Below are 17,318 nucleotides of genomic sequence, written 5' to 3'. Positions count from 1 at the left end.
ACTGCTCTGGTGCACATGAAGCAACGTCGAAGAAGTGCCCGAAGATCAAAGAAGAAATTCGCGTCCTGCGGAAGATGGTCAGAGACAACTCGACACACAAAGAAGCAGTCACGTCCATCCGCCGACACAGACGTCGTCCAAAACGTAGGCACCAGCGAAAGCATAGTGGACATAGGAGTGATGCATCACCATCAGCAACAGATGAACATACGCGTACGCATTATCAGGCCGCTACACCCATGTTGTATGCACCACGTCCCAGGGATGCAGAAAGTGGACCAACGCCCGCGTTGCACGCCGATGCTTCAGATACTGAGTGGCCTTCGCTACCGACTGGAGCAATAAAAAAGACCACATCATGGGCTGCAACTTCAAAGAGGGCGGAAAATGATAGGCAAAACACTGAGAAGAGCCAAACTATGCTGAAGAATCTATTAAAATCTATTCGTGCGATTCTCAACGAGCTACACACACCAGGAGCGAAAACAGCAGTGCAGATCCTCAACGTGCTGGAACCGCTACTGCTGACCCTTCCATAAACAATATGGCGAATTTCTTCGATGAACCTGTGCGCACCTCTGCCATAATGCAGTGGAACCTACGGGGTTTGCGAAGCCGATTATCTGACTTTCGACAACGGATGTTTAAATACAAATTTCCGTTGGTTGTAATATGTGAGCCGAATATGATGTCGTCGTTTCGTATTTCCGGATACGTCACTTTGTGGTCACGTGATGATCGAAATGCGAGCAAAGTAATTATATGCGTACGTCAAGATTTAACGTACGTGAGACATGCCGTGGCTCCTCATGCTTCTAACGACTATATTTGCCTATCTATAAAGCACAAGCGACGTTCAATATCAATCATTGGTGGATACATTCCTCCTAGAAGCCGCGTGGGCTGTCCCCATCTCTTGTCTGTTCTCCAAGCTTGCCCTGTACCACATGTATTAGTTTGGGATTTTAATGCACATCATCCCATGTGGGGTTCTGCCTCAATGAACACCCGCGGCAGGGACGTTGCCGATTTTGTGCTCAATCAAGGCCTTATGTCCATTAACGATGGCTCACCTACTTACCTCCGTGTCGAATCGTACAGCAGCTGTCTAGACGTATGTTTTGTGAGCAGAAGTCTCTTGCCTACCGCCTGTTGGTTTGTAGACGTTGAAACACATGGAAGTGACCATCTCCCTACATATATACAGCTTAAAGGTTTCCATCGTTCGTCTCCCCGGCCTGTGAAAAGCGTAGACTGGCTAGGATTCCAAGCTTCTGTAAATGCTGAGTGCGGAAACATTCAATCTATATCTGAAATAGAAAGCCTAATTGCATCAGCCTTAAAAACGCATACGAAACTTGTGAATGTGTCGCTACCAAGATCACAACTTGACGCACAATATGAATACCTTCGTGCAATTCGTCGCCGGGCAGAGAGAAAATACAGGAGGACGAAATCACCAGCTGACCTATCTACAGCACGCCAAGCACAACGACATGTATTGCGACACCTCGATAAGCTCAATAGGCAACGGTGGAGCGTATTTTGTAGCTCTCTTGATCCCACAAAACCCCTGTCTCGAATATGGCAAACTGTCCGAAGCCTTCAGACGCCCACTCAACAGTTGTTCCCTTTCCGATCTTTGGCTCTAAAGCAAGGTCGACCTGAAGTAGAGGTTGCAGAAGATTACTGCCACTTACTCGTAGGTATGTCCTCCTCATCGATATCACCTTCGTGTTTAGCCTCACCGCCATCTAGCGACGATCGCCTCGACTTGCCATTCACAATGCACGAACTCGACGCTGCGATTTCTACGTCCCGACGGTCGTCCGCACCAGGGCCTGACGGAATTACTTTTTCGGCTCTATATCACCTCAGCCAGGAAGCAAGACAGGCTCTCTTGTCGTTCTACAACTCTACGTGGGAAACAGCGACAGTACCAGAGAGTTGGAAGTGCAGCCGCATAGTGGCCTTACTGAAACCAGGCAAGTGTTCCCACGAGTTGTCTTCTTATAGACCCATTGCCCTAGCCAGTTGCATCGGTAAGGTGATGGAACGCATGGTGCTGGCAAGATTGGAATGGCTGCTGGAGAATAATGTCGGCTTACCAGATTTTATAAATGGCTTCCGTAGAGGTCGATCATCTATAGATGGTGTTGTAGATCTAGTTTCTTCTGTTGAAAAAGAAAGACAACGTCGGAGATTGGTAGGGGCCATTTTCTTAGATATAAAGGGCGCGTACGATAGCGTCTACCATGAGGCCATTCTTGACGCACTTGAAGACATCGGCGTAGGTGGCCGACTACACGCATGGATAGGGAGCTATCTCAGAGGACGTACCATTTTTATGTCGACATCCGACGGTGACACGGCCAGGCACCTCGTAAGCCGTGGAGTTCCGCAAGGCGCCGTCCTGAGCCCCATGCTTTTTAACATAACACTCATTGGCCTTGAAGCTGAGCTTCCCGACGTTGTCAAAATCAGTGCGTATGCGGACGACATATGCATATGGGCATCTGGAGCAACGCGACCACAACTGCGAGCAAGGCTACAACAAGGCACATCAATAACATCTAAGTACTTACGTCGTCAGGGCCTGGAACTTTCAATAGCAAAATGTGCTGCATTGGCATTTACGAAGAAATCAATGTCGCCGTACCCAATCTTCGCTCACGGAGCAGTGATTCCCGTGGTTAAGCACCACCGCTATTTAGGGGTCGTCATTGATCGCAACCTGTCCTGGTCAAAGCATGTGACTGTGCTGAGAAACAAACTAATCAGTTTTGTGTATGTTCTTCGTGTTATAGCAGGACTGAGATGGGGCCCTTCGGAGAAAAGTCTTCTGCAGTTATAGAAGGCATTGTTTGTGGGCTATATAAGGTACAGCTCACCTGTGCTTTCCAGCATGCGGGCAACGTGCCTTCGTACTTTAGATAGCCTTCAGGCACGAGCACTGAGAATATGCCTTGGCCTCCCACGGTGCACATCTACCTCTGGCACTATAGAGGAGTCACGCACATACCCTATACAGGTTTACACGTCCTGTGAGCCTCTTCGAGTGCACCTTCGTCTGCTGACCCGACATGCACAGCACCCGTTATCTTCGCTACAAGTGGACCGACCAGGCTGTACCTATTCGCGATGCCTCGATACGCATAGACACATGATCCCGTCAGGCTTTGCACCTGCCGTAATCCCTGCAGTGCCTCCATGGACATTTACTAAACCGCTGGTGTGCTTTCACATACGTGGAATTTCGTATAAGTCGCATGTTTCTTATATTGCCCTCAAGCAACTCACCTTGGCACATTTAGATGGCCGACACAGCGACTCTGCACATTTACACCGATGTATCCGTAACTTCATCCGCCTCAGCTGCAGCCTTCGTGATCCCTCAACTCGGTATTTCCCGACAGTACAAATTAGATCATAGGTCATCTTTGACAGCTGCAGAACTTGTTGCTATACAAAAAGTCATAAAATTTGTGAACGACCAAGCACCGCGTAAATGGGCGATTCTGTCTGATTCAAATCAGCGCTTCAAGCTATCCATTCTTGCTTAAGAAGAGGCCAATTTTACGAGTTAACGTTAGGAATCATCCAAGCATTTGACCTAACACACAGGGGCGGTCACTTGATTGCACTCCAATGGATTCCTGGACACTGCGGCCTGGTTGGCAACGAAACAGCCGATAACGAAGCAAGAGCGGCAATATACAACGCTCCTATGTACGTGAAAGTACCCTACTCACGAGGTGACGTCAACACATTGTTGAGATCACTCATGCGCGAATGCGCTGCCACTTACTGGTTGCTACCAGATCACCGGAACAAGCGCCTGCGGGAAACAGACCCCAGTATGACTTTTCGTCTTCCAGATAAAATCAGCCGAAGACATGCTAACATACTGCACCGAATTCGCCTGGGCGTCGCCTTCACTCGTCACTACACCCACCTAATCGGCCGTGCGGACAGCCCAAATTGTGAACGCTGCCAAGTGCGCGAAACGATAGCTCACATATTTTGTGACTGTGCATTATACGTGGCACAAAGAGAAATGCTAACTGCAACGTTGCCAAGCATTGGACGAACACCATCAAGTGAAAGCCACATATTGTCAGCAATGAACGACCAAACAGTGTCAAAAACTGCTACAAAGGCTGTTCTAGACTTTATAAAAAGCACTGGACTAGAAACTAGACTGTAGGGTACTATACTAAGTGGCTACTGTACATACGCACCACCTCTTCTTGTACCCATCATCACCCTTCATCCCTCTTTCTTTCCCCTTTCCCTTATCCCCTGTGTAGAGTAGCAGGCTAGAGCGAACTAGCTCAGGCCGACCTCTCTGCCTTCTAATAAATTCTCACTCACTCACTTCCGTACATTCGGGGCTGTCTTTCACATTGTGTATTGCCCTTGACGTTTGGCGACATTTCCTCAGATGACCCAATCGGTGAGAAGCACGGCACCAGTACTTCCGAAATGGGCAATCGCTGGTGGCCTGGTTTTGTCCGCATCGGAAACAGTTTTCTGCACTGTGTTCTGGGCTTACGCATGCATTCTTTGCCGCTGTTTTTTTTTCTTCATAGGCATTTAATTCGGACTTTTCACTTGAAAAATGCTGCTTTACCACGTTTTCTGTATCCCTAGATGGCTAGAGGATCTTTATTTCTGCGCAAGCCAGATCAATACTCTTCGCAACTTCACACGCGTCAACAAATGAGAGCTTACTTCTTTTAGACAACTCTTCTTGTGTCCCCTGATCTCGTAATCAAGCAACAAAACAGTCTCGTAAAGCCACAGCTGAAAAATCATCGAATTCGCAAGACTTGACCAGCTTTTTCAGTTTCATCACAAATGCTTCCACGGGCTTATTTTCTTGTACTCTGTGGTTACACCGGAACCGTTCCGTGACAACCATCTCGGAACCTTAACGATTTCTGGATAATTGCTGTTATCCGGTTTTTCTGTGTGAAGCAGGTTCTTCAGCGTTTGATATGCTTTCTTTACAATGGCCATTACAAAACGAGAAACATTCAGCTCAGCGCTCAGCTCTGCAGCTTGTAGGTAGTGTTCAAAGCGCTCGACGTACGTCTCAGTCTTCGTCTTCGTCTTCGACGAATGGTTCGAACCACCTTCGTGGAGCCATGCCGCCGTCTTCCACCCCGAAGATCTGTAGGACTCCCGATATAGGTGGTTCAGTTCGACGGCAATCCCATCATTGTCGCCACTGTTGTGACCTCAGTATACATGGCGCAACACTTGGGCTTGCACATTAAGAAGGGTTTAGAACACTAAGAGGTACAAAGAAAGGATGGGCGCTAACATGAACTGGCTGCCTCTTATACGGGTAGTAGCCACGATAGTAATGACATGATTGTCAGTCCATCAGTCCGTTTGTCTGTCTGTTCGTTCATCCATTCGTCAACTTTACGAAAACCACTGACGCCATGTAGTGAAATTATTTCGAAGGACATATACGCGCAATGCCATCTATTGAGCAATTCATAAACTAGAGCTGGCTACATACATATGGCAGAGGAGGAAACGACCGACACCTTACGAAGCTTCGCCCCTGAAAACAAAGGTGGTATACTTCTGTAATTCTCTACTGCTGATGCCATTGTCTTGCTTAGCAAGTAAGGGACGAATTGCAACCCACAATCATTGAAATTCAGAAGCGAAGCATTATTCACGGTTTAAGATGAACCTATAATATTAATTAAGATATTCCGAATACTGGGCTAAGGTAAGTTTACTTTAGAATTTCGCAAATAAGAACCACGATCAGGTCACCCTTTTCTCTTGTGTTCATGCACTACGTCTGACAATGCAGACTCAACTTACCTCCTAGAACACCAAGTACAGCTGTGAGGAAGGCTGTTCCGTTGACGAATGAAGATGCTATGAAAGTGGTGCTGAGCAGGATACCACCGGCGACTGCTGCTGCCCAAACAGTGAGGACTTGTATTACTGTGCCTCCTAGAAGCGCTGAACAAAAAAATAAAAATAACAAGCCTTAGGAATCGCCATCATAAAGCTGGCTACATAACATATTACCAACCTGTGAGGGTATAACTTTACTCAGTTCGTGCACATTGACGAGCAGGATTTTCGACAAAAAGCCAGTCGAAGGCAGTGCCTCTCAGCGGATTTCACGTCAATGCTTGATCGCCCAGAGTTGATGCTCCTATTCTGGGCTGAACGTGGTGATGCCGCCAACGCGCCCAAACGTCCTCAGTCAAAGCCACGTCCAGTTTTTGCAAATTATTGTAGGACACTCCCAGATAACACGAGCTACAGTAGCCCCATTCGTTCATACTGGCATGAGCTCTTCGTATCTAAGTAGGAGCAAATGCGATGCATGATGACGGGCTTAGTGTAAGTGCTTCTTTGTAGTTTTCTCCAATAATCGTACTGGGCCCGTGTCAAGAATGACAAGATGAAGAAAAGAGGAAGAGAAAGAAGTTGTCTTGAATAGGTAATTTAACATGCTGGAATGAGGGGGAAGAGGAGGAGAAAGAAGAGGGCGCAGGGCGAGTGAGGAACGTGAGAGCCGGGACGTGGCGTTCGAGGGGACAAGGGCTGCAGACGTTCGGACTAGGTCTCGCTCCAGGCTCCCGCCCGAGCACCTGACTCGGCGAGCAGCACAAGGAAGCTCCGCTGTCCCTGGTTCTCGCCCGAGCACCTGACTCAGTGAGCAGCTCACGGAGCGACATCTGATCCTGGACGGCAGTTCTCGCTTGAGCACCTGACTCGGTGAGCAGCGCGCAGAGCAACCGCTGATCCTGGGCTGCAGTTTCCCGCCAGAGCACTGACCTCGGCGAGCAGCCTCGGAACCACCGCCGATCCTGGGCTGCAGTGTATCCAGCCCGAGCACCTGCCTCGGCGAGAAACCACTGGAGCCACCGCTGTAGTGGGTCTTCGGCATCGTCGTCACCGTTGAGCATCAATAGGGCATGTCATCACGCCTGAGAGGGACTCCCAGCGGACCAGAGGCCACGCCACAACTGTAAGCGCGAGACTTAAAGAATGCCAACGGAATCGAACGTTGAAACGCAAGTCATTAAGACATCTTTTCTGTCTTTTTCAACGTGTGCGTGTTTGTGTTGTTGTTTCATCTTTGTGATTGTCATGGTAATGAAGTGATAGTTTTCGTTTCGTACCATCAGCCTCTATGGTTCATTTCGCAACGCCCGACGAGCGAACCATGCCTCAGCATATATTCGTGACAATGGCGAGCCTGCCAGCATCCATGTAACTTTGTCACACGCCTAGGTCTGTCGGGAGCCGTTAAATGGATCGGGAACGCTTGCTGGCAGTCAGTAGTGCTGTGGGATTATCGGCTGAGGCTATTATGACGCTCTATCATGAGGAACCGAAAAGATTACGTGAAGAGCGTGCAGAGGCATGAGAGGCCGCGAAAGAAGATGAAGAGCGAGCGAAAGCCGCCGAAGAGAGAGCGAAAGCCGCTGATGAGCGAACTTATAAAAACTTAATGCTGGAAAAGGAGCTCACTGGAAAAAAAATTGCAGTTGCACGTAACCATTAGTGTGGAAGTACCAGATAGGTCAGAGATGGTACCCCAGCCACCAAAAGTGAGCCCGCGTAAGTTAATAGCACCTTTTGACGAAAGGCGAGACGACTTCGACGCTTATATACAGCGGTTCGAGAGAATAGCGATAGGACAAGGCTGGCAGAGGAGTGATTGGGCGACTGGATTGAGCATGTGTCTTGCGGGAGAGGCATTGGCTGTTTTTAGCCGTATGCCAGCAGCGGATGCGCTAGATTACGACAAGGTAAAAAGGGCTCTGCTCCAACGCTTCAGATTAACTGCCGAGGGTTTCCGAGAAAAATTCCGGAGCTCGAAGCCACAGGAAAATGAAACAGGCCAGCAGTTCGCTGCTCGAATTTCCAATTACTTCGATCGGTGGTTGGAGATGGCTAACATAGAGAGATCATTCGAAGATCTAAGAGATAACATGATTGCGGAACAATTCCTGGCATCGTGTCACAAGGGAGTAGTAATATTCCTGAAGGAGCGGAACTTGAAGACGGTGGCTGAGGTATCCGAACACGCCGACCGTTACTTGGAAGCTCAAGGTCAAAGGAATCTAGGGAAAGCCCAAGATGAGGGAGGTTTGGAGAACAAAGAGCAAACCCGGAGCGCAGTCAAATGCTACTTCTGTGACAAGATTGGGCATAGAGCAGCAAACTGTGCCGCGGGTCGCACTCACAGTTCATTGTCGAAATGTGACCTGTGCGGAAAGCGTGGGCACACAACAGAAACCTGTCGTGATCGGTCAGGAAATAAAGCGGCTTGCATGGTTGCAGATAAAAGCTCTACTGATGCTGACAGGGAAAAACAACGTGACCAGGAGGACAAAGATAAGACAAGTGCTGTTACGACTTCTGTCAAGGCGGGAGAAGCCGAAGATGCTATGCCAGTGGTCGTGGGGATGTTGCACGGACGTAAAGTTTCGGTACTTTGAAACACGAGCTCCAACATTGTACTTGTAAGAGAATCCATGGTGCCAGAAACGGATATTACGGGTACAGCAAAGCCGGTTCGGTTGGCTGATGGAACAGTACGGCGGATGCCAGTTGCTAGGGTACTGATTTTGTCGCCGTACAACTGCGGTTGGATTGAAGCCCGATGTGTCAAAGACCCTCTTTACGGCGTAATTTTCGGTAATATGCCAGGAATCAGAGGAGTTGACGATCCGGATCCCCTCTGGAGATTGCCTACTACAACGTGCGCTGAGGGTACGGAGTTCGAACCTCATAAGGTTATGGATAAAAGTGGCGAGAGATGTGTTGATCAGCATACCAGGGAAGATTCCGCCTATGCCGTGGAGAAAGCTACGAGGAACAAGAGTGAAAAGGAAAAGGAGGGCATCAAGGAGAACAACTGAGTAGCAGCCATGGACATAACTGCAGCAGAAATGTGGAGAATGCAGGAATCGGACAGTCCGTGCGACGGTGTTTTGAGATTCAGGGCAAATGGATCTATTGTAAGAGGAGTCGGGTCGTGCATAAGTTTGAGAAGCTTTCAGGACTGTTGTACAGAATAGTCAAGACCCATAAGAGAGGAGAAAAGAGACAGCAGTGCCGGTAAGTTTACGAGGAGCTGTTCTAGACTTGGCACATGACACTATTGTGGCTGGCCATCAGAGAGTAAGAAAGACAACTAGCAGGGTCGCTGAAGAGTTTTTTTGGCCGTGCATGCAAAGCGACATTAAAAGGTTTGTGCGATCTTGTGACACATGTCAGAGAACCACATCAAAAGGTTTGGTCTCGAAGGTACCTTTGAGGACTAAGCCTATTATTGAGCAACTTCTTCAAAGAGTCGCAGTGGACATTGTAGGACCTATAAAACCAGTATCCCACAGAGGAAACTCCGTGCGGACACATACCTAGTATCATTGTTTCATGGCTGATGTGGGGTGATAGTGAAGTGTGATGGTGACTCACGAAGAAAGATATGCGCGATAGTGTAGGCAAGTCTAGTGGTGCCACTGTGGATTTAAATATGCCGTGCATTGACATGGTGTGCCATGAAGTGAAGGGTTGTGCAGTGAAGGGAAGTGCCAAGATGTGCCGTGAAGTGCTGTGTCGTGCAGGGAAGTGTTGTCTTGTACAGTGAAGTGTATGGTGCTAGTGGGGACGACAGTTTTCGTGGAGCAAAAACACAAAAAATTGGGGGCTATTGTCAAGAATAACAAGTTAAAGAAAAGAGGAAGAGAAAGAAGTTGTCTTGAATAGGTAATTTAACATGCTGGAATGAGGGGGAAGAGGAGGGAAAAAAAGAGGGCGCAGGGCGAGTGGGGAACGTGAGAGCCGGGATGTGGCGTTCGAGGGGACAACGGCTGCGGAAGTTCAGACTGGCTCTTGCTCCAGGCTCCCGCCCGAGCACCTGACTTGGCGAGCAGCGGAAGGAAGTACCGCTGTCCCTGGTTCTCGCCCGAGCACCTGACTCGGTGAGGAGCTCACGGAGCAACCGCTGGTCCTGGACGACAGTTCTCGCCGGAGCACCTGACTCGGCGAGCAGCGCACAGAGCAACCGCTGATCCTGGGCTGCAGTTTTCCGCCCGAGCACCGACCTCGGCGAGAAGCCCCGGAACCACCGCCGACCCTGGTCTGCAGTGTATCCAGCCCGAGCACCTGCCTCGGCGAGAAACCACTGGAGCTACCGCTGTAGTGGGTCTTCGACATCGTCGTCACCATTGAGCATCGATAGGGTGTGTCATAACGCCTGAGAGGGACTCCCAGCGGACCAGAGGCCACGCCACAACTGTAAGCGCGAGACTTAGAGAACGCCAACGGAATCGGACGTTGAAACGCGCGTCATTAAGACATCTCCTTTTCTGTGTTTTTCAACGTGTGCATGTTTGTGTTGTTTCGTCTTTGTGATTGTCATGGTAATGAAGTGATAGTTTTCGTTTGGTACCATCAGCCTCAATGGTTCATTTCGCAACGCCCGACGAGCGAACCAGGCCTCAGCATATATTTGTGACAGCCCGGTTAAGTTTGTAGTGGTGCGGGGGTCGTTGCCTTAGCTGCATTTTATGCTGGTGGGCCAAGTTTGTGAAAATCGTTAGTGTGAGAGGCACGCTCTCAGCTGCACTATGCCAGCTGGAAAACTGCCCTTCCAAAAAGAAGAAAATTCCGGAGCCCTCGCCTAGATGGTCTTCGACATGCACCGCACTGAATGCATTGTTGCGGTTGTTCGAGTAAGTGGACTGAGTACAAAATGTGGCCGTTTGCGGATGCTAGCGCAGTGCAGTACTGAGACGGTGCCCGTCTCTTCCTTTCCTTTCTTTGGGGAGAAGCTCTTTAGGGTGTGGGTCTGTACATTCAATGGGGTTTGTTGGTGGTGATGTATATAGCTACCAGTGGCACATACTCAATCTAGAGTGGGTATGTGCGAGCGACGGTGGTACTTGTATGTGAAACTAGATGGTGGTATTTGTAGTTGATGATGCTTGCAATAAATCAAAAATTTTGCTATATAGAAATAAGGCACCTGACAATTTATTTCTCAATGTACAACTCAATACAACGCAAATTAAACAGGTTAAAACCATCCGAATTCTGCGGGCCCACTTCAATGACCAGAGCACCATCTGATTTGCTTTACATAAACTAAAAACTTCCTGCCTACAAATCTCTCGCATGATTAGTCGGGTAGCTAACCGACAACGAGGTATGAAAGAACACGGCATAATGCGACTCATTCAGGCATTTTTATAAGTCGCATAACCTATAGTTTTCCTTACGTGATGGTATTGAAAACAGACGACCTCAAAATACAGTCACACTTTTGACTCTCGAGAAGGCTCGGAACCTTCCCCTGTGGACACTCACACAACGTCTGCTTCAAATGGGGCTCTGCGATACCGCATCAGAACTATTCCTTGCACATCCCACGAATCAAGTCAAGCGCCTCGTCATCACTAAAAAGGGACGGAAAACACTATCAGAACTTGGCATTGAAGCCCCCATTGAGAGAAGGGGAAACAACGTATCCCACATGAATGGGGGCAGGACTTCATCATCAAACCACTACCACGCAACAGACATCCTCAGTTCCACGAAAATCGACGTCAGGCACGGGCAAACATTTACGACTACTACTCAGATACTGAGGGCACCTTCTTTGTCAATGCAGCTGAACCAGTGAACAGCAATTGTACAGCAAGCGTCACTCATCGTGGAAAACAAGTTGATTGTATATTAGCCCAGGACACAGACACAACTAGTAAAAAGAAGCAGGAATTGCCCTCGCCCTACAGAATTCATGGCCCACCTAGCTTCGTTCTAACAGATTCAAAAGCAGCCTAACGAAATTTTTGTAAAGGCTACATTGGCCCCATTGCGCATCGACTTCTTATACAACTCTCGTCCTCACGCTCAGAGGGCGAATGAAAATAGCTGATATGGATACCCGGTCACTGCCTAGTTATACGCAACGAGCTCGCCCATGCCTCAGTCCAAGAATTACTAATTCGGACCTCCCACCCCAGCATATCGCACCCGCCTTCGGCTATGCATATGGACCCACTCCTAACATGCACAGATATTGTAGAACACCAAAGATTCGAACGACGAAAACTTCCACCCCCGGGTTCTAAGCACAGTAAAGAATCTTCGGTAGCGTGGCGTTGACTGCAGATCTTGTATTTCCCCAATCCATACATACTGTCCAAGATAGATCCCGACACATGCGCACCCGACACATGCGAACAGTGCAAGTTCTGCGTCAATAAAACATCCACCCTGTACCACATAGTATGGAAATGCCCACACAATTCGCCTCTACAACCCAGAATACAAAACAACACTGTAGGGCGGGAGGCAGCTCTGTCCAGCTCGGATCCTAATACCCAAGAGGCCCTCGTCAGACGAGCAAGGACACCGGCCCGTGCCAATGGGATCCTGGACTAAGGATCCCACTCACCTACATTCCTTCCTTGATCGCAAATAAATGTTTTATTCTCTCTCTCTCTCTCTCTTGTATGTGATAAAATTTAAACATAGTACAAGAATGCACCGTTCCTACTCGTTGGTGATTTCAACGTTGATATCGCAGACACGACCAATAATAATTGGCTTATCGAACATGTAGCCTCTATATATGCAATCATATGTATATTGTATGGCCATATTAAACCAACCACAATCTGAGGAATGCGCATTGACCTAGTATTTGCAAATTTTCCACTGCAACCTATACAGAAAGCACTCACCCTTCATTTCACGGACCATGAAGCATCATAATGAAGGGCTACCGCAAGCCATCCATCATATCTAAGAGTAAATAAATGTAGATTTTTATGTATACACACATAGTGTTTCTCGTGATGTCTTTAGATCATGATTCACTGGGCGAATTGCGCGGGGAAGGTGTACGGTGTTACCAATAATTCTCTCCAAAGCTTCCCTACTGGTCATCATTCACCCCGTTGGTATGCTTTGATTTTTTGCCTACTGTTGTCGATTAGTCTTCTTCTTTTCTATTCCTTCACACACACGCTCTTTTCTCATGTGAGGGGTAGCAAACAGGATTCTGTTAGCCTTCATGCTTTCCTTTATCTTTCTTTCTTTCTATTACACCATTTACAAAACTTTGTAGCGCCATTTGTGCGTCTCTGATCGTGTTGCTACGATACTGGGTGAGCACATGAAAAAAAAAAGAAGAGAACGACGTTGGCTCGGACTGCCACCTACTAAATTTCTGGGTTTTCACATCAAACATTTATTGTAAATAAACGTATCTCATCGTAACAGGATTAGTGGAGGCGCTGGGCACACCAGAGCGATCCCGAGCGAACGGTCACGGAAGTGCCACATCTCGATCTACGACAAAGCCACCAACTGGCCAGACTGCCATCCCTCTCAGAGCACCCGGTTGCTGACGGTGACAACACGCGGTCTTCGTCAGGCGCTTCGTGGCTACAACACATGGTGCCACGAACCTTGTTAGGGAAAGTCGGAGATGTAGAAGAATAGCTAAATCACTACAATTGGGGGAGTGAATAAAATCATTGGAATTCAGCCTCCCTGTTTACCAACGTTGGATTGATCCTCGAAGGCAGGCCCTTCTATAGGAAATAGTGAAGCCTTCTAGAAAGAAAAAGTGAGCTGCTTCTGGGACCCATCAACGAAGAAGCGGGATGAACAAACTTTAATGCAACGTGCTCAAGCCACTGGCCAGACTTGCACAACCTACATTCAGCAAATCTTGAATTTGTACAAGTACGTAGACCTACGCATGAAAGAAGACAAGGTTGGCCATCTCCTCAAAGGCATTGCTGAGGATATTACGATTTTATCGTAGGCAAGGGCGCCTTAGAGTCTGCTGCAAACGCAATTCAAAACTGCCGCCAGATTGAGACTTTGAAAGGCCAGGTGCATTACTCCGAAGTTCACTTGAGTCGCCCACGTCAACAACATTCCAAGTGTCGACGTCATCCTAACACCATCCAGTGATCTTGCCGCTCTGATTAGACATATACGCAAAAAACTTCGACGCCATGACGACCCTTTCCTCTCGGCATGAGCACACGCCCTTGCCGGGAGGCAAGGTCACGTGCCCATGATGTGTCTTTGTCATATTACGCAATGAGTGCAGCCTTTCATGCAACAGTGCATGATTTTTTCCCTTCAAGTGCACCGGAGTGACAAACCGACCACCTGCGTCGTCACAATGCTCTCCGAAACGCCTTGAACAAGCCACCTACAATGGTATCCTCGCACATGGTGCTTCGTGGAAGGCTTATCAATTTACATGAGGCCCCTGTGTGCTTTTACTGTGGTTTCTGTGAACATGTGGCCCAATCCTGCGCTCAGAGGCGTCACGCAACACATTACCACTATGGGGGACCAGTGGCTTCTCCTCAACAAAACAGCTGGCATGGTGGTACGCACTCGATGCTGGAAACCTTCGTGAGGAACGGCTTGCAAAAAAACGCCCACAATGAACCGCACTCCAGGCACAATTTTCACCTGAATTTCCGCAGCGACTCGCCCTCATCCCTCCTTCGTACAAAGCTTGACGCCCCCAACTGCACGCCGGCCCCTCACCGCATCTGAACGTATCCCTGTGAGCTTTGGCCCCCGTGATAGCTACGTCCTGCGGGATTCTCTCATCCCTTGTGTTGAGCTAAGCAATGAATATGCATTTGGGCGTATTGTCTACACTCGCCTCAGCACCGCGGTGAAAGTTTCAAAAACGCGTCGCATCGACAAAAAGCGCCTCCTTGTTGCATCCAAAATTTTAAAGAATCACTCTGGCTTTCCTGATTCTTCTAGCTTTGATTCTAGGAGAGCTGTTGAGCCTTTACAACTACTTATGACAGGATGGCAATGTTCTCGACGACGGTAAAGTAAGCCGTTTGGTGTCCCTCTTGAAGCAGAGATAATGCCTTTTCAACCTCACCTCGTACCGTCCAATAGTCATCTCTGGTGGAAGGATCATGGAATGCATGATCCTTGGACGCCTGGTGTGGTATCTTGAAAACTGCAAGGTTTTCCTGGACTCTATGGCTGGCATAGGTTACCCAACTTATTCAGAAGTGAGTGTAACTCAGACTCACTCATACTGAAATCAAACCGTGAGCCTGTGTGTGAGTGAGGCCGGTATAGTGACACCTTGATTAGTTAGAGTGCGAATGAATCCGGCTGAAATAAATTTTGAGGAGCCTTATAGTCCGAGTGAGTGCGCGGGAGGAAAAGTTTTGTGAGTGTGAGTAGTAGTAGTCTGTCTGAGTGAGCTCAACATTTTTGGGCGGACTTATGCAACCACCACTGAGCTACTGCATATTTATCAGCCTGACGTCGGCTCCCATATATACTCCCGTCTACTCACTCAGAGTGGGCTTCATACCCCAGCTAAACATTTATTGTTCGGAGGCTTGAGTCACGGGTGGGTCAGGTGCCTTGACCCCCCCCCCCCCCGGCAAGATTTTCAAGACGATAGTCTTTCTTGGGGACCTTCGACAGAAAAATCTTGATCTGTCTCTCTGTCTGTCTGTCTGTCTGTCTGTCTGTACATTTGTCTGTTTGTCTGCCCTAATGATACCTCAAACGGCACCAAACAGGCAACCCTATCCGCAGCAGGCTCAATTATGGGTCAAGGTTTAGCGTTCATAGTTGCGCAATTATCAATTAAAAAAGCAAATATTGCGCGTATCAGAGGCGCCATAACAACACGTCTATGCCTGTTTTTATACTAAAAGAGCCACACACAAGTAACTCTAAGGACTGTAGCGTTTATCGCGCGGCACTGAGAGTGCAACGCGATGCTCAAGAAGGTGTTTTGAACGCTTTCCTACGACGACACGGTGGTGGCACCGGCCCGTCGCTTTGCATCCTACACCTTAACACCTCCGAGTCTGGCGCGCATCTTTTTCTGCGGTCGCGCACGCCTTTGTTTTCGAAAAGAACTGCCAGGTGGCGCTCGTGTGTATCGTTCCTAGATGCGCTTGTTCGCCTCCGCTACACGCTCAAGGCACTCTAACGCAGCGCCTTCACAATACCCTTCACCGATTTTCTTGCGCAGAACATTGAATAAACGTTTTGTTCACCCTCTCCAGACGCAAGAATATCGTCTTTCGACGACATTTACAGTGTAACAGGTAGAATTGGGCCAATTTTTTTCACGGGATTCCTTGATAAAAATATCTTGTGGGTCATTTTTTATAAAAACGTCCCTAATGCATTACAAAGACAGATAACTCGTTTGTAAATGCACGAGATCAAAAGAAGTTAGTGGAACACTGATTATTCGAGACATTTTTGTTAAAGAGCACTGAAGACTTGGTCTAGAAGGTTTAATATATTTTAAAGGAGTCATGAGTTGACTCACTCAGACTAACTCAGGCTCAGATAAAGCTTTTTTGTCTGAGTCTGAGTTAGTCCATGTAAGTTATTAGGGCAAGTTTGTGTCTGAGTGAGCTCGGTTAAAAAAGACTGTAAGGAGTCTCAGTCCAAATGAGTCCGCGGGAGGAAACGTTTCGTGAGTGCGAGTCCGAGTGAGTTCTAGAGGCGAAGTATATTTTATGAGTTAGTCTCGTTGAGCTCCACATATTTAGCCAACCTATTAAGGCTGGTTTCCTACATGACCACTCTTCCATCGACAATGTTGTTGATCTCGTTTCATGTGTTCAACACAAAAAGTCCCGAGAGCAATTATCTGCAACGTCTTTCTTTGATATGAAAGGCGCTTTGAATAACGTTTAACATGAGGCCATTCTCAATGCTCTTGCGGTGGTTGGCCTCAGTGGTGGAAATTTTTAGTAGGTTGCAAGTTCTGCAAGGTCATTCTTTGTTTTAAAAAACGATGGCCCCTATACGATGCTATACGTATGTCAAAAGAGTTAACTATTGTGATTGCTCGTAACCATCTAATGCAAATTCACTTTGCGTTGGAACAGTGGAAGTCCTGAGAATGCATTTCAGACATTTTGCATGTGTTCCTTGTCATAACCTTGCCACACCGCCTTCAGACAGGCGCCAAGCATCGCTGTCTATTAGTATTGTCAAGTACAACGACAAACTTCTCTCAAACTTCAACACTCAATCTAAACCATCGATGCATTGGTGTTTTATTTGGTCCATTAAGCATCTTAGTGTGCCATGAATCCGGAAAAAAAATTTCGAAAATTTCCAATTTTTTAAATTTTTTCAATCACATCTGCTGAAGCAACTGGCTTTGCTTGTTTATTTTAAACAAGGGGTGTGCGGACAGTGTACATACTGTCTCATCTTGGTTTCGATGGCAGTTATTCAAAGCGAAACCTCGGAAAACGAAC

General features: G+C 47.8%; 1 protein-coding gene across 10 annotated transcripts in view; it reads right to left on the bottom strand.

The window, feature by feature from the left end:
- Positions 1–17,318, bottom strand: part of LOC119167556 (uncharacterized) — a 115,434-nt gene that overhangs the window by 20,219 nt on the left and 77,897 nt on the right. For all 10 annotated transcript variants that reach the window (XM_075890790.1, XM_075890791.1, XM_075890789.1 and 7 more), the window contains one exon: positions 5,851–5,994. In XM_075890790.1, the coding sequence (XP_075746905.1) occupies positions 5,851–5,994 (144 nt within the window). The remainder of the gene's footprint in view (positions 1–5,850; positions 5,995–17,318) is intronic.

The sequence above is a fragment of the Rhipicephalus microplus genome, chromosome 3 (genome assembly GCF_043290135.1).
Source record: "Rhipicephalus microplus isolate Deutch F79 chromosome 3, USDA_Rmic, whole genome shotgun sequence".
Classification (NCBI taxonomy): domain Eukaryota; kingdom Metazoa; phylum Arthropoda; class Arachnida; order Ixodida; family Ixodidae; genus Rhipicephalus; species Rhipicephalus microplus.
The sequence above is the reverse complement of the archived record's forward strand: the minus strand, read 5'-3'. Positions and strand labels throughout refer to the sequence as shown.